At 46.7% G+C, this 17,167-nt stretch overlaps 1 protein-coding gene across 1 annotated transcript; it reads right to left on the bottom strand.

The window, feature by feature from the left end:
* Positions 1–8,130: 8,130 nt before the first annotated feature.
* Positions 8,131–17,167, bottom strand: KLHL33 (kelch like family member 33). The gene is made up of 4 exons (XM_023752884.1): positions 16,415–17,167; positions 11,151–12,075; positions 10,868–11,035; positions 8,131–10,736 (listed from the first exon to the last, which is right to left on the bottom strand). Exons 1-4 carry the CDS (start codon positions 17,154–17,156, stop codon positions 10,184–10,186), a joined length of 2,388 nt encoding a protein of 795 aa, XP_023608652.1. The 5' UTR covers positions 17,157–17,167; the 3' UTR covers positions 8,131–10,183.

Genomic DNA, 17,167 nt, shown 5'->3' with positions numbered 1-17,167 from the left:
GTCAGAGGAACTGGAGCCGGAGGAGGAGCCGGGCGGCGCGGGGAGGGGACTGCCGCGGGCGGAGACGCTGCTGGGCCGGGCTGGCCGCTGGAGCTGCGGGCCGTCACGGGGCAGCGCCGGCAGGAAGAGCAGGTGCCTGGCTGGTGGTGCGAATGCCCGGAGGACAGTGCAGCCTTTTCTGGGGCCTGGGTTTGGTCCCCTCCCTTTTTCCCCTTAATTGTCCTCCGTTCTCCTGTCCGTCAGGCTCCCCATCTACCAAGGTCCCTGCTTTTGCTAAATCTCTTTTCCTATCTTGTGGCATATCTTTGAACACTGTTTCTTGAAAAAGATTTTTGGCATGTTCGTTTCCTGTCTGGACACTTATTTTCCTGGGGTCAAAGATAGCTGGACTCTTAATTCACCCACAAGTTACTTTGTGGAAATAGAAGTAAAAGGAGACGGAATATGGAATAATTGGGGCAGGGTGAACTGAGAGCAGCCCATGCCCATCTGGAGCAGACTGTGGATTACAAGGAGTCTATTTGGAGCGTCAATTGAATGATACCCTCTCCCCTGGGAACCGACCTTGAGGCCACTCCACAATGGACATTGCACTTGCTTAGACCACATTCCACTTGCTAAGACCATTATCTCTCCCCTCCGGAGTTTCCCCGGAATGCAGACCTGCACAGAGAATTCTCCGCCCAGAAAAAGCCCACCTAGAGTCCTTTAAACACCTCTGACTCCCCGTCTTTGGGTGCTGGTGCCATTTTGGGACTCAGCCCATCTGGGTACCCAGATGACCTAATAAATTCATAATTCTTCACCCCTTTTTGGCCTCATGCGTTCCTCCTTCCCCAACCTTAACATTTCCCAGAAGGTGGACCAGGATCAGGAAAGAGACCAAGGACCTGTAGGATGTAATATTAGTGCTATTTTCTAAGGAGCAGGGCCAAACAAATAGTAGCAGGAGAAATATACTCATCTCCCGTGAAACAGATGATCTGTCATCTGGGAAATACCACTTTGCTTAGGAACGCACCCTTCGTTCCCACTTCAGCTCAGAATTAGGGCCATCCTACTTTCCCAATTTATTGAGCCAGATTCTGCCTTCCTTCCTTAGATGCCTCCCTTACTACCCACCCCATCAGTCTCAACACTTCTTTTTATAACAAATATTTTTATGTACCCTTTATTCTACTGAACTACAGTTCGTAAATAATATAATTTACCTATATACACGATTTTTAAAAATAATAAAATATCCTAAAGAGATAGAAAGAAATAGCAAAAGAAAGGTGATTTATTATACAATACTATATGTTTAGATATGTAAATATTTGGTCATGGCATTACAGAGGACACAATGTGGTACTCGGATGCATGCATTTCTGTAGAGACCTACCTTAAAAGTTACAGTTACAGCCCTAGTTGGTTTGATTCAGTGGATAGAGGGTAGGCCTGCGGACTGACGGGTCCTGGGTTTGATTTCTGGTCAAGGGCATATGCCTGGGTTGTGGGCTTGATCTCCTGTAGGAGGTGTGCAGGAGGCAGCCAATCAGCTAACTCTCTCTCTCTTTCCCTTACTCACTGAAAAAAAAAAAAGTTACAGTTATAAAGGCAGCATGATACAGGGGCGCTATGATGGTGATTGAATGTCGTGAATAGATGTTCATGTGGCATGATTTTCCAAAATGATGAATAATGTTTGGCAGATTTTCTAACAAAACAAGGTAGGATCATCCCATGATATTCATGGTAGTTGCATTTCATTTGTGGTAATGGTGATTCTAGTCTCTGATCCCAGGACAATTTGAAAACCACTGGTCTAGAATGATTCCCCAGACAGAGAGACAGTAACTACCCCAATGCAGTTTAATAAGGAATGCCCCTGCCACACCTCAATTTCATACGTAAATAACTGAGCCCAATTCCAGAGATTCTGTTCTGGTCAGAGAGCCACTGATTGATCCCTGTGGACAAAAAATGGTGTAGTGTATTAAATCTAACTCAAAGTCATCTCACAGGGTGATCTGATCATAAATTCCAAACTGGCCATGGTGGGTAGTCACACCCCAACTTCTTTTTTTTATTTTTTTTTTTTATTTTTAAAATGTTTTAAATTTTGTTTTTCAGTCACAGTTTACATTCAACACCATTTTGTATTAGTTTCACATGTATAGCATAGTGGCCAGACAATCATATACTTTACACAGTGATCTTTTATTTTAAGTACCCACCTGGCACCATACAGTTATTATAATATTACTGACCACACTCCCCATGCTGTACTCCACATCCCCATGACTGTTTTGTAACTACCAATTAGTACTTTTTAATCCCTTCACCTTTTTCACCTGGCATCCAGCCATCAGTCTGTTCTCTGTAGCTATTAGTGTGTTTCTATTTTGTTTGTCTATTTTTTTTAGATTCCTCATATAAGTGAAATCATATGATATTTGTCTTTTTCTATGACTTATTTCACCTCACATAATACCCTCTAGATCCATCCATACTGTCACAAATGGTAAAGTCTCATTTTTTATGGCTGAGTAGTATTCCATTTATATGTACCACCACTTTTTTATCCACTTGTCTATTGAAGGGCACTTAGATTGCTTCCATATTTTGGCTATTGAAAATGATGCTGCAATAAACATAGGGGTGCATATATGTTTTCAAATTCAACAGTCCTCTTTTAATGACGTTGCCTTGCCATTGTCTTGTAAAATGTCCCACCTTTGGGTTTGTCGGGAAACTGGAAATTAAATCCAGAAGCTGCACTCCCAACTTCTTTAGTAAAAGATTTATCTTTGCCTTAAGAAATCCCTGTCCATTGTTTTTGTGCCTTTAGGTTAACACACCTTTGAAATGTCAAGTAATCCTCTTTTTCCAGACCCCTTGAAGGTGTAACCACCCTCAAGAGAGCACATAATATTATTGACTATCCTGTACATTGCTTTCTCCCACCTTCATGTAATCTTTCTTACTGCCCTCCTTAATTCCAGATGTATAAAAGGAACTCATTCTCAGGGGCATTTGAGGTCCTGAGTCCTGGCATTGTCATCAGTTTGGCTCAAACAAAATCTTATAAAAATTCCTTACAGGTTTGGATGTTCTTATGTGGACATCCTTAAAGGATATTTCAGTTGGATTTTGAGGGAGCCAGATAAACTATCTTTGCCTTGCAACCGAAAATCTCTCAACTGGCAAGATGTTTACAAAGTCAGCTTTTCTATCCCATGGACAGTGCTAAAAACATTGCCAATATTTGTTTCTTTTAATCCTGCTTTTCTAAACTAGCCACTCTCTTGAGTTGAAGTAACCTTTCTTCAGATTACTGTCATTGATTCAATGGGGGGGGGGGGCGGGGGGGGGGGGAGTTGCCAATCAAATAACTATAGCAGAGTTGAGGAGACATTCTGTTCCCCACTGGAGTAACTCTCCTAGAGTTTATTTTTCTTCTTCCCAAGTTTTTAAATTCACTTTCTCATCCATATGCAGCCTACACCCCTAATTGTTGATCAGTGGCATTGAGTTCCAATGTCCAATTGATGAGTGTAGTATCCAGACTGGTTCCTTTCTGAGGCCAAGGAATGCCCTCTGCCCTTAGAAGCCCCTTTATGTTTTTGTTAATTCTCACCCAAGGATATTTTTCCATTGATTTTTAGAGAGAGTGGAGGGAGGGGGAGAGAGAGAGAAACATCTATGTGAGAGAGACACATCGATTGGTTCGCTCCTACACACACCCCAACTGGGGCCTGAGATCTAGCCTGCAATCGTGGTATGTGTCCTTGACTGAAATCGAACTTGGGACCCTTCAGTCCATGGGCCAACACTCTATCCACTGAGCCAAACCAGCTAGGCTAGAAGCCCCTTTATTGAAGGCCCTACTGGGACTATTAAAATTGCTCACCTCCTCTAGTCAGTTTAATTGCAAACTTGCTATTCTCCCCCCGCCCCCCGCACTTTGATTCAACAAACATCTATCAAGTATGAAGGACAGTGTGTAAAATGTATACAACATGCCTCCTTCTAAAGTCTTCATCATATCACGAAGGAGACAGATATATGCAGAAGTCACAAAAATGCAAAGTGGAGCCCTGGCCAGTCACAAAAATACAAAGTGGAGCCCTGGCCAGGAAGCTGAGTTGTTTGGATGACACCATAGGGCACATACAAAAATCAACCAGTGAGTGCACGAGTAAATGGAACAAGAAATCAATGTTTCTTTCTTTCTTTGGAACAAGAAATCAATCTTTCTTTCTTTCTTTCTTTCTTTCTTTCTTTCTTTCTTTCTTTCTTTCTTTCTTTCTTTCTTTCTTTCTTTCTTTCTTTCTTTCTTTCTTTCTTTCTTTCTTTCTTTCTTTCTTTCTTTCCTCTCTCTCTCTCTCTCCTTCTTCCCTCCCTCTCTTTTCCTTCCTCTCTTGCAAGTCAATATATAAAATTATTTTTAAAATGAGGTGGCTATTGGGAAGTACTATATTCCACTAAGGAAGAAACTACAGGGTTATGTGAAGGAGGGACCTTCAGCAATTTCCTGGAGGGGTAGACTTTGAACTGGGGAGGGAGGCTTCTGATAAGAAGTGGAGAGGACAGTGAGAGCCTGGAGAATATAAAGTCCAGTTGGTTCCTCCAGTTTTTTCCCCTTTGTGAACAATTGCCTTTAGATTCACAGCCTGTGTTTCTGTTCAGTTTAATCACTGCCAGCTCCAAAGCATTGCACACGCTGTGATGGACAAGCACTTACTCTGTAGTACTTGACATCCCAGAGGAGCCCTTCAGGGCCAACTGAAAGCCCCAGAAGCCAGTCAGCAGGTTACATGAACTTCAAATATTAAGGCCTTCTCCCTTCTGACTCCTCTGACTCAAAACAACCCTGCATTTGGTCTCTGGCCTGTTGACATTTACTAACATCTCTCTTCACCTTCCTTCAAGAGCTATGTTCCCCTGTGAGCCATCCTTCCCTGACTAGTCTTCCTTTATGGTAGATTAAAGCAGGCCACAAGTTCTTTGCTTCTTTTCCCATTGGAAAGTGGAGTCTGATTGCTCATTTCTTGAATCTGGACTGACCTAGTGACTTGCTTAACCAATATTTGTGACAGAAGTGACATTCTGGCACCTCTTGGACCTTCCACCTAGGACTCTGGAATACTCCCTCTAGGGGTCCTGGACTACCAAGTAGGTCCAGCTACTCTTAGATTGTCATGCTGAAGAGAACACATATAGGTGCTTCAGTTAACAATCACAGCTGAGCTCAGCTTTCCAGCCATCCCCATCAGGGCACCAGACATGTGAACAAAGCTGTCTTGGGCCCTCCAGACCAGGCCATCTACCACTTCAGTACAACCAAGTAATTTCCATCAATGAACATGGAACAAAAGAATCACTTAGCTGAACCCTGCCTAAATGTAAGTGAAACCAATGACACATAAAATCATGAGAAACATAGTAAAACTAGAGGCCCAGTACACGGGTTCATGCACATTGAAAGGAAATTAATTAGAAGAAATATTTTAGAGGCCAGGGAGGGACCATGGGATGTTGGCTCCAGGGCATGTCCGGCCCATCTCGTCCAGTCCTATCAGCCAGACCCCAGCAACAAGCTAACCTACCAGTCAGAGCACCTACCTCCTGGTGGTCAGTGTGCATCATAGTGACTGGTCGAACAGTCGAACAAACAGTCGGACACTTAGCATATTAGGCTTTTATTATAAAGGACTAGAGGTCTGGTACATGAAATTCGTGCATGGGGGGTGGGGGTTAGCCCGGCCTGCACCCTCTCCAATCTGGGACATCCCTCTCACAATCCAAGACCATTGGCTCCTAACAGCTCGCCTGCCTGCCTGCCTGCCTGATTGCCCCTAACCGCTTCTGCCTGCCAGTCTGATTGCCCCCTAACCACTCCTCTGCTGGCCTGATCGACACCTAACTGCTCCCCTGCCAGGCCTGATCGCCCACAACTGCCCTCCCCTGCCATGACCTGCCTCCTCCGCCAGGACCGGCCTCTTCCATGCTGCACAGAGCTGCGGGCCCCCCTAGGCTTCATTGTGCAGAGCGGCCACCAGGCCCCACGTCCACTGTGAACGCAGCCATCTTGTGACAGCCATCTTGTGATAAAGTGAGGGAGTGATGCCACCTAGGCTATTATTAGTATAGATGATTGTTATTTGAAGTCACTACATTTGGGACAGTCTGCTATGCAGCATTAGATAACTGGCATAGCACACCTGCAACGTTTAATGCTAGGTTACATCAGATTACATTGTTGTCATCCTATTCTCCTTAAACCTTTTATATATTTTTAAAAATATATTTTTATTGATTTCAGAGAGAAGAGGGAGAGGGAGAGAGAAATAGAAACATCAATGATAAGAGAGAATCATTAATCAGCTGCCTCCTGCATGCCTCCCACTGGGGATTGAACCCACAACCCGAGAATGTGCCCTAACTGGGTATTGAACCATGACCTCCTGGCTCATAGGTCAACACTCAACCACTGAGCCATACCAGGGGCTCTCCTTAAACCTTTTAAATCACCTAATTCCTAACACATTGGTACTCTGCAATAGTTCCACGTAGTGAAATGCTCATTTTGGGAGGGGGCTAGCTGAGATAAATGCCAACTTATATGGCAAATGTATCTGGAAACTCATATCTATGAAATTAATTGCACTCCCTCCTACACATACCCTGACCAGGGCCCAGGCCGGGACGGAGCCTGCAACCAATGTACGTGCCCTTGACTGGAATCAAACCCTTTGGTCCACAGGCCAATGCTCTACCCACTAAGCCAAACCAGCTAGGGCTGAGCCACCTTTCTTTTCTTTTTTTTAACATATATTTTTATTGATTTTTTTTACAGAGAGAGGACGGGAGAGGGATAAAGAGATAGAAACATCAATGAGAGAAACATCATCAATTGGCTACCTCCCGCACACCCCACACAGAGGATCAGGCTGCAACCTGGGCATGTGCCCTGACCGGGAATCGAACCAGTGGCCTCTTGGTTCCTGGCTCAATGCTCAACCACTGAGCCACACAGGTCAGGCTGAGCTACCTTTCTTATGCACACTCTGGAGACTACTGTGAGACCTGCCGGACCTGTGCACATTTAGGTGATGAGGGGCTGGCATTGTTACTTTAGCTTTTGGCAAATTCATAAAGAGAAAGTGAAACTATCTGGTCTATAGAGGAGGGATTAGAATACGTATTACAATCAGATAATCTCTTAGTACTGCCTCTTGTGAGGGCCTGAAGAGTTCCATGCTGTGGATTGGTGGTCCTGGAGGCTCTCAAAACTCACCAAACTGTAGCCTGATCCCTGGATTGCCATGATTCCCCAGTCTGTGTGAATGGTTTCGTTCCAATTCCTGATTCTTACTGTACTTCCCTTCTGGGTCCAAGTTACTATCCTGAATCTCAGTCCACTTGGCGAGGGACCCAAATGTCAAATGGCCTGTATCTGGTCCCTCTCACTCAAGAGTGGATGATTGACCAGGGTCCTTTTTCAAATCAGAGACTTCCTCCTCTCTTCTCACTCCACTCCCAATTTTAAAACTAAATAATGAAGCCAGAGACCTCTACAACTAACTGCTCCCATCTGTATACTTCTGGATCCTTGGCTGTCAGCTTCACCTGGGATGGAGCCATGTCCTCTTGGACACTATGATTTGGCTTTCTGTCACCTCTTTGGATTGAAGAAATAAGAGAAGGCTCAGGAGAGTGTGCTATCTGGAGCCAGGGGAGGAGAAATGTTTAGAGTAAGAGCCAGTTTTCAAGCCAGTCAATTCCTGCAGAAACATGAGTAAGAATGAGAATGGCCTTACCTGATTTGATTGGTGAGAAGTAGGTATAATAACGATGACGAAGGATGGTTTCAGTAGTGTGTTGGAGACAGAAGTCAAATTACAGGGAATTTTAATACTTTTTATAATAAACTCAGACAAGAATGATTCAATCATGGGAAAACCTTTATTTAAGCCTATCTTTGCATACAAATCATAAAAATATGTTCACAGTTCACCCTAAAGACTCAATTCTTTTTTTTTTAAAGAATAGTTTATTGATTTTTAGAGAGGAAGTGGGAGGGAGAGAGATAGAAACATCAATGCGAGAGCACAATATCTATCGGCTGCCTCCTGTATGCTGCCTACCAGGAATCAAGCCTAACACCCAGGCATGTGTCCTTGACCAGGGAATTGAACCAACAACCTCCTGGTGCATGGAATGAAGTCCAACCAACTGAGCCACCCCAGCCAGGGCAAGACTCAATTCTTATAGTTTCTCAATGCTTCCAATGCCCTTCTTCCCTGTGTTCTTAGATCTTTCTTCTCTTTTCTCTTAAAAATCCTACTTACCCTTCCTCATTTTCAACTATGCTCCTAAATAGATATAGAAAATAACCTTAATAAAATAATAATATCTAAAACAATAACAACAAACATTTCAAGTACTCCTCGGGCCAGGATGAACAGAGGTACAATGAGGCTCCTTCTTCTCAACCTTAGGAGTATGAGATTCTTAATGAACAATGCCAGCAGAAGGTTTATCTATGCAAAGAACTTGCCCTTTGTCCTAAGCCACTCAGGGGTGAGAAATGGAAATATCATACAGAAAAGATTTAGGGGGGTTGCGGAGGGAGGGAATATACAACCATTAAGTGAAAGCCATTGTCTTCAGAAAAGCTCCAGAGAAGAAAGACGGTTGGCCACAGCAGCAGAATTCTCTGAAGAACCACTGGAATTCTAACTTCCCCTTTGCTATGGAGACACAGAGCACTACATTCCCCACTTGCTTCCTTTCTCTATCAGGAATGCCTTCCTCCTTTTCCGACTGGTGAACCAGGCAGCCTTCAAGATCCAGTTCAAACTACACCCATCTGATGATGCTGCCTTCTGTAACAGAAGCCTTCCCTGGAAACATTTCACTCTTCCATCCTCTGGGCTCTCATAGGCTAAGTGTGTATGAGAGATGTGAGGGAAGTGTTCACACTTCTAAGTCCACTGAAAAACTAGTATTTGTGTACAAGTCTGTCTGCTGGTCAGGAGCTCTCTGACCTCTGTGTCCTTAGTGTCTCATATAGTTCCTGACATATAGTAAGGAATAAATAACTGTGAGGGAGAAAGGAGGAGAGAAAGGAAGAAGAAAAAGGAAGGAAGAGTAGGTTGGAGAAAGTGAGAGAGAAAGCATCTGACTCAGTGTTCCCTGCCAAGAAAAAGGGAAACGGATTCAAAAAAGTCTGGAGGAAAGGCACAGAACAGAGGAAAACCAATTTCCCATGTCTTCTCTGCCTCTCACTCTTCTCCCTACCACTTCCTCCCACAACCTCATACCACACTGTCCTCCTTTCACTCCTAATCCCTCAATTGACTCCAAAGGGAAGGAAAGAAGCCAGTTAAGCTTCTGACTTCTTCTACCCCCATTCCCCTCAAACCCCTTTCCACCGTGGCGCCTCCCCACTTTGCCTCTTTCCTCCCCGTCTTCCCCACATGCAGCACTCCCACCTTAGTGCCCTGGCATCTCACCCCTGTGCTGTGCCAGTCCAGATGGGAACTTCTGCCTCAGATTAAATACCAAGAGGCTCTAGGGGCAGCCTGTGGTGTCTGGACCGAGGAGACTCTAGATTGGGCCTACAAGTCACTGAGAAACAATATTGTCAAAGGGTTCAGGTGACCCAGGGATTGGAGAGTAGAGAGGAGCAAAAACTGGAAAGGGGAAGGACTCAACAATTACAGTCCTCCCTGCCCCATGCCCCCTGACTCCTCAAACTCATTCATGGATGGCCTTTAAATGATTTGCTCCTTGTTCCATGGGTCAGAATCATCATTTTCCCAGCTGTCCTCTCATAGCCCCTATGCCGTGGCTACTGGAGCTTCTTGACTATCTTCCAGCTAGATGTGCTTTTCCCGCTAGAAATAGTACCAGGATCCCCAAACCTTGTATAGTTGCTTCTGGGTCTCCTCTCCTTACCTAGGCATTCAGGTGCTCCCCTTCCTCAACGCCCTTTCCCTGGCAATTCTGGAGCCACCTTTTCTTCCATGAAGATCATATATTCAAAAGCAGTTTATGAGTTGTAAAGCACTGTACTAGAATAAAATACTATCCTGAAAAAAAGACTTCTCTTTGTCTTCCCTTCATCTCGGTCCTTCTCTCATGATATATCTTATCCCTTCCTCCCCCATCCACTGCTGCTGCTCCACACTCACCCGGCAGGTTTGGTTTGGTGCCCTGTGGGACCTAAACCGATGTGCTGCACAGTGGGCCGAGTCAGGATGCAGGCAGGCATCTCAGCCCGCGGCCTTGGCAGAGTTCCCAGGCAGAGCCATCGGCCCAGGCCCGGACTGTACGCATGGATAAGGTGGGAGAGGGCGTAAGTAAGGTGGCTGTAGCCCCCCAGCACCAGGAACTCTCCCTGCAGCACAGCTGCTGCAGCTCCCACGTGGGGGGAGGGCAGAGGTACCAGGTGAGTCCAGCTATCAGTCTTTGGGTCATAGGCCTCAAAGCTCAGCAGGTCCCCAGTCTCATCTAACCCACCTGCTACATACAACCGCCCACCCAGAGCAGCCATGACATGGCCAGCTCGAGCTACCCCCATAGGGCTCAGAAATGTCCCTGGTTTCTCAAGTTTAGGGTCATAGTGCAGTAATGAGGCCAGGCATTGGCTATTCCCGTTGCAGCCACCGCTTATGTACAATCGGCCCTCTAAAATAGCAGCTGCATGGGCAAAGCGTGGTGCTGGAAGTGCAGGTGCTGGCCTAAGGGAGAACAGAGCACATGATCAGGCAACAATCATCCTTGACTCTCCTCCTCCAAGTCTCCTAGTCTCTCCCTGATGCCTAGAAACTCGCCCCCACCCCCCACCCCCACCCCCTCTTTCCCTGCTCACCTCCAGACGTTGAGCTCGGGGTCATAGGTCTCCACAGAGTTTAGGGCAACACCATTGGCTCGTCCACCCAGGGCATAAAGTAGTCCATCCAGTGCCACCAGAGGGAAAAAACTCCGAGCCTGGCGCAAAGGTGCCATCTCCTTCCAGTCCTCTTGACTGGGGTCCCACCTGGACACAGTGTGACAAGAGACAGGAAGAGTGAGTCTGGGAGTCTGTGGTTGGCTGGGCCAGCAATTGCCCTCAGCTGCCCACCTTCGGGTCTGACGTTCTTGGGGGTGCATACCTGAGAGTAGAAGCCAAGGTGTTGGCGTGGCTGTAGTAATCCTGTCCCCCACACACGTAGATCTCACTTCCTGCCAGGCTCACGGCCCCATGCCGGAAGCGTCCAGGGGCAGGCAGGGCGGGCAGCCGGCCCCACTCCACAGTTCGGACCAGTCCCATGCCGCAGCGGAAGGCCCGGGCCCACCACACTCCTCGGGATGGCTCTTTTATGGCCATGTCTGATCTGAGCCCGTCTCCACCGATCACTACCAAAGCCTGGTCAGGTTCCCTCCGCCTCTCTTGACCTGGAATCTCCGACTCCACTATCAGTTGATACAGCAAGTCTGGGGGCAGGGGTGGAGGCAGCCCAGCTGCCCGTACTCTCCGAAGCTCCTTGGTGGACATCCGGCCGAAGCGGACACATCGAAGCAGGGCCTTGGCCTCTGACTCCTGGGTCTCAGGGTTGGCGGCGAGCCAACATCGTGCAGCCGCAAAGGCCTCAAACTCCTCCTGCAAGTGTAGTTCATCATTTTCCAGGAGTTGAGCCAGGCAGGCAGCCGGTAAAGAAGGGAAAGTGGGGCACAAGGTCACAGCGGGCAGGTGGGTAAGGAGGTAATTACGGGCTTTGCTCCAGAGCCTCTCCAATCCGGGGACTTCAGCCATGGGGAAGAGGGCCAGGCAACGGGCAGGGCTGAGGCCCCGTGCCAAGGCTGTCTCGCACAGAGCTAGGCAGGAAGAGCTCTGGTACTGCAGGGCAGCCTGGGCAGCTCTCAGTAGTCCTGGCCATCTTGCCCGCACAACCCCAGAGTAGGCAAAAGAGACGAGGAGTCGCAGGTCCTGGGCAGAGATGGTGTGTAGAGACACCTGTGTGCCCTGGGATTCCCTCATCCCACTCAGGAGCATGGCCCCAAAGAACTCGCTGCCACAGGCCAGGGCTGCTCGGTGCACTGCAAGAGGGAGAAGAAGTAGATAGGGATCCAGTTTTGCAAACTGCTAGGTACTATCCCAACTTCACAGCCTCAACTTTGAACCAACCACCCAAGGCCAACGGCCAAAGTGTGATGTGTATCAGAATACCATGGGGTACTTGTTAAAATGCAGGTTTCAGGACCCTGCCTCTGGAGATGCTGATTCAGAAAGTCTGAATGGAGTTCCTAGAATTTTGTATCTTAACATTTTCAAGCACCCTGCATGACTCTCATGTTAGTGGCCTGAAGATACTTCGGTAAACATTGCTTTAGTCTTTTTGATCCAGGTCAATTAGAAAAAGTCTTGATAGATCAAGTCGAGAAAATGCTTTAGACAGCATTTGCTAACAGGGGGCACAAAATAAACTTCAAGACCAATGTGCAACTTGTATAGGTCTCTATATTGTGTACAGAATAAAATTATTTCCTTGACAATTTAAGAGCCACTGACATCAGCCATTCTGTTAGTCAGGTTTTACTCAGAAAGTGGTATGACACTCAGGAATGGCTATGAGCCAACCTACTCAGACTGCCATCTCCTCTTGCCCAAGATTTAGTGCTTAAGATTTCCCATGTGTTCTAGCTTTCTTCTGCACATACCCCCTATGCATCTCGGTATTATTTATGGAATCATAACATTTTAAACTGGAAACCTTCAAAATCATCTAGTTAAATTGCTCCCTTTAAGGTAAGAAAATGAACAAAAAGAAGTGATTTATTTTCTATTGCCATGCAGTGGCTTTCTGGGCAGATCTTCATCATCCACTGTCACTGATGCCAGGCTGCTGTGAGCATACTTGTGTATCAGTACCCTGCTTATCTGCGTGGCCCTCATAACACTGAAACTGTCCTGTTAACAGATGCTGTTAAACAACTAGACCTCATATGCTTCCTAACATAACTCAACTTGAGGCTCTTGGCATCACCTATGGAGTATTCTGACTGATATATTGAACCTGAATCTAATCAAGACTTTAGCTCTAAATTCAAATTTATAAGAATTTGAGAGACTAGGGGAAAAAATTAAAACCATGTGGGTCCTGGTGGTTGTGGCTCAGTTGGTTGAGCATTGTCTAGTGGAGCAAAAGGTCGCTGGTTTGATTCCCGGTCAGGCACATGCCCAGGTTGCAGGTTTGATCTCTGGTTGGGCACGTTCAGGAGGCAGCTGATTGATGTTTCTCTCTCACATCCATGTTTCTCTCTCTCTCTCTAAAATCAATAAAAATATATTAAAAAATTTTAAAAACATGAGGGAAAACACATACAAACCTAGAAAATGGAACATTCTATAGGATAACTAATCTTATTTTTTAAATAAGTCAAGTCATAAAAAGGGAAGGAGGACTATGCAAGAGGAAGGGAACCTTAAGAGACGTACATCTGAGTATATAGCACAGTCCTTGATTGGCTCCTGGGATGAGCAAACCAGTACTAAAAGACATTTTTTGGACAAGTAGGAAAATTTCAATGTGGATTAGGTGATATTAAGGAATTGTTGTTAATTTTGTTAGATTTGATAAAGGTATTGTGGTTAGCCCTAGTTGGTTTGGCTCAGTGGATAGAGCGTTGGCCTGCAGACTGAGGGGTCCCAGGTTCAATTCTGGCCAAGGGCACATGCCTGGGCACATGCGGGCTTGATCTCCAATGGGGGATGTGCTGGAGGCAGCCGATCAATGATTCTCTCTCATCACTGATGTTTCTCTCTCTCTTTCTCTCTCTCTCTCTCTCTCTCTCTCTCTCTCTCTCTCTCTCTCTCTCCCTTCCTCTAAAGATATTTTTTATTTATTTTTTTAAAAAAATATATTTTATTGATTTTTTACAGAGAGGAAGGGAGAGAGATAGAGAGTTAGAAACATTGATGAGAGAGAAACATTGATCAGCTGCCTCCTGCACATCCCCCACCGGGGATGTGCCCACAACCCAGGTACATGCCCTTGACCGGAATCGAACCTGGGACCCTTCAGTCCGCAGGCCGACGCTCTATCCACTGAGCCAAACCGGTTTCGGCTAAAGATATTTAAAAAAAAAAAAGGTATTGTGGTTATATGAGAAAATGTTCTCTTTTAAAGAAAAACATACCCAAGTATTTATGAGTAAAATGTCACAGATTTACAAGTAAATTAAAATATTAATTGTTAAGTGTGGGTGATGGGTGTTTGGGTGTTCATCTTTTTTTGTTTGTTTGTTTTTGTTTATTGTTAATCCTTACCCAGGGATATTTTTCCATTGAGTTTTAGAGAGAGTGGAAGGAAGGGTGAGAGACAGAGATAGAGAAACATCCATGTGACACATCGATGTGAGAGATACCACATGCCCTTGATGGGAATTGAACCTGGGACCCTTAAGTCCACGGGCCAATGCTCTATCCACTGATCCAAACCAGCTGGGGTGGATGTTCATCCTAATACTCTCCTTACTTTGCTATGTGTTTGAAATGCTTCATAATTTTTTTTAAAAAAGGGGGGTGGGGATGCTCCTTGAAGTCCTCTATGGCAGGTGGCACAGGGCCAAGCTCCCAGGGAAGTTTATGAACCCTAGGCTGCTTTGACCAGCTTTGCCATGTTCATCTCTCTCAAAGTTGGGGTGATGTTGCTATGGCTTTCCATTGTCTTTTTAAGCAGTCAGTAGGTAGTGGCTCGGTGCTTCCCAAGTGGTAACATCAGTGGCAGCTTTCAAATATAGTATTGCCTGAGAAAACCTGCCTTCCTCGAGGCAGGTAAACCATCTCATCTTCCATGTCACCAGTCAACCTATAGCTCAGAGTCCACTGTGAAAGAGCTCACAACCACTTGTATTCTTCTTACTCATCAATAGTCTCTAGAATTTTAAGCGACAGGCTCCCACCACTAAGCTGGAATGTCTCTTAGAGAAATGAAAACAGTGTGTAAATTCAAAACCCTAGTGGGAATTTTGTAACTATGACATTTTAAATCCCCCCCTCCATGTATTTCACCTGATGTTATCAGAAATGATAACAAGCACATTAGAAATCTGCTAAAGACGGAATGTTTGTGTCCCTCCAAAATTCGTATGTTGAAGCCCTAATCCCTAATATGATGATATTTGTAGGTGGGGCCTTTGGGGGGTGATTAGGGATGAGAGTGCCTCTCTACCATGTGAAACACAGTGAGAAGGTGGCTTTCTGCAAACCAGGAAAAGGGCCCTAACCAGAACCTGACCATGCTAGAACCTTGATCTTGGACTTCCAGCCTCCAGAACTGTGAGAAATAAATTTATGTTGTTAAACCACCCAGTCTCTGGTACTTTGTTGTTGTTGTTATTTTTGTTACAGCATCCCAAATTGGCCAAGACAGGATGCTTTTCCTTCTGGGAATCCCAGAAGCACTTTGGGTCTCAGCCATTCCTCTCATGAGCAGTAGCTATGTGACTTTGGACACGTCTTCAAGTCTGATTTCTTTATCAATAAAGAATAAGAGCTGAACTAGATAATCTCTGAACTAACCCCTTTTCATTTTAAACATCTGCATTCCAACTCCAGTTCCTATGTGTCTTTGGTTTGGCTGCATAGGAGGCATTGCATGGCCTGAGAGTAGGCTGGGCTAGTGGATGTAGGCTTGCATCCTGGTTCTCACCAGTTAACATGTCTTAGTTTAATGTTCTTTAGCTGCACCTAGGAATAATGGTACCTACCTCACTAGTTTTCAATGAGAATTAAAAGAGATAGCAAATGTAACAATTCATGGTACTCAGTGCCTCACTAAATGTTAGTAGAATCTGAACTCCACTTATTCACCCCTCCTTAGCTTTCCTGGTGATGAGCAGAGTTAACGTCAAAGTGCCATGGTCTGAGAACCTTAAGATTCTGGCAAAACAGTACCAGACCTTGCTCATTAGCTGTAGGACCACATCAGCCATGTTGTCTGATACGGTCCTACACACTTAGGTGAAAGGACACACTTAAATGAAAGGACACACCAGGTACCTCTGGCTTTTCCTGTGTCCTAAATACAAGAAGGGCCTTTGGTTAATTCCTGTTTGAGGCAATCGCTTTCTGCTTGTTCTACTGGCAATGGCTGCACCTTAGCTCCAGCCAGCTGGCTGTTCATTCCTTGCTACCGGGCCCAGGAAGCCACCACGTGGAGAGTCAGTTTAAATTTGTCAGTGCTCTTAGGAAACAATGCAAGTGCGCATGCTCCACTCTCCAGTGGCTCCAGAGAGGCACCAAAGACCCCCCAGGGGAATTCTGACTGCAGCAGAGATCCAAACCTCTGTGGTAGGGATCAAACCACCTGCTGCTTGCACACACCATTCCGGTAGCATTTGCACCTACAGTAAGGAATGCCCCACAGGCCCTCACCCCTCAGCCTGCAGCCGCCTGCTTCCAGCTCCAAGTCACACCCGACGCCCTCTTGGTGTAAGAGCTCAATGCCGCGCAGGTTCTCCCTCAGCTCCTCCGCCTGGCTGGGCTGCTTTTCTTCGTCCTGGGCGCGTCCAGCCTTCTTGAGCTGCCGCTGGGCCGCGGCCTCCACGCGGGGTGCTCCCAGGGCCTTGGCTGCCACCAGCACCTGCCCCAGCGGGGCGGGACTGAGCACTCCCTCATAGGCAAAGGTCAGCACGGCCTCCCAGGCCTTGGGGGCCACGTCGAGGCTGACGGGGGGTCGCGGACCAATGCCGTCCAGCAGCCTGCCTCGAAAAAGGCTGCTAACTGCGGCCAAGATCACCCGATGCACCCCGTAGACTCGCCCCGCCACCGACACCTCTTCATCCAGCAACAACCTCTGCTCCCGCAGCCGCTGTGCCTCCGCGAAAAATTGGCTCGGATGCTCCTCGCTGCGCAGCCCCTCGGGCTCCGCCGCGTCTTCCTCCTCATCGTCCTCCTCCTCTAGGGACCAGGCGGGAGAGGGGAGGTCCCCTGGGGCCACGGACCTGGGACCGGGCTCTTCCAGAGGAAAGGGGGGCAAACTGGGATCCTCGTCCGGGGTCTGAGGCCAGGGCGGGTGTCTCCGGCCGGGCGCAGGGAAGCCTCGGCCATCCTTCTGGATGGGCAGGGAGACGCGCCCCCGGTCCGAGGGACGGTGTTCCGAGGCCGAGACGCTCATGGCCTGCGTTC

This window comes from Myotis lucifugus, unplaced genomic scaffold, assembly GCF_000147115.1.
Source record: "Myotis lucifugus unplaced genomic scaffold, Myoluc2.0 scaffold_38, whole genome shotgun sequence".
NCBI classification, from domain to species: domain Eukaryota; kingdom Metazoa; phylum Chordata; class Mammalia; order Chiroptera; family Vespertilionidae; genus Myotis; species Myotis lucifugus.
Note: the sequence above shows the minus strand (reverse complement) of the source record. Positions and strands in the feature narration are given on the sequence as shown.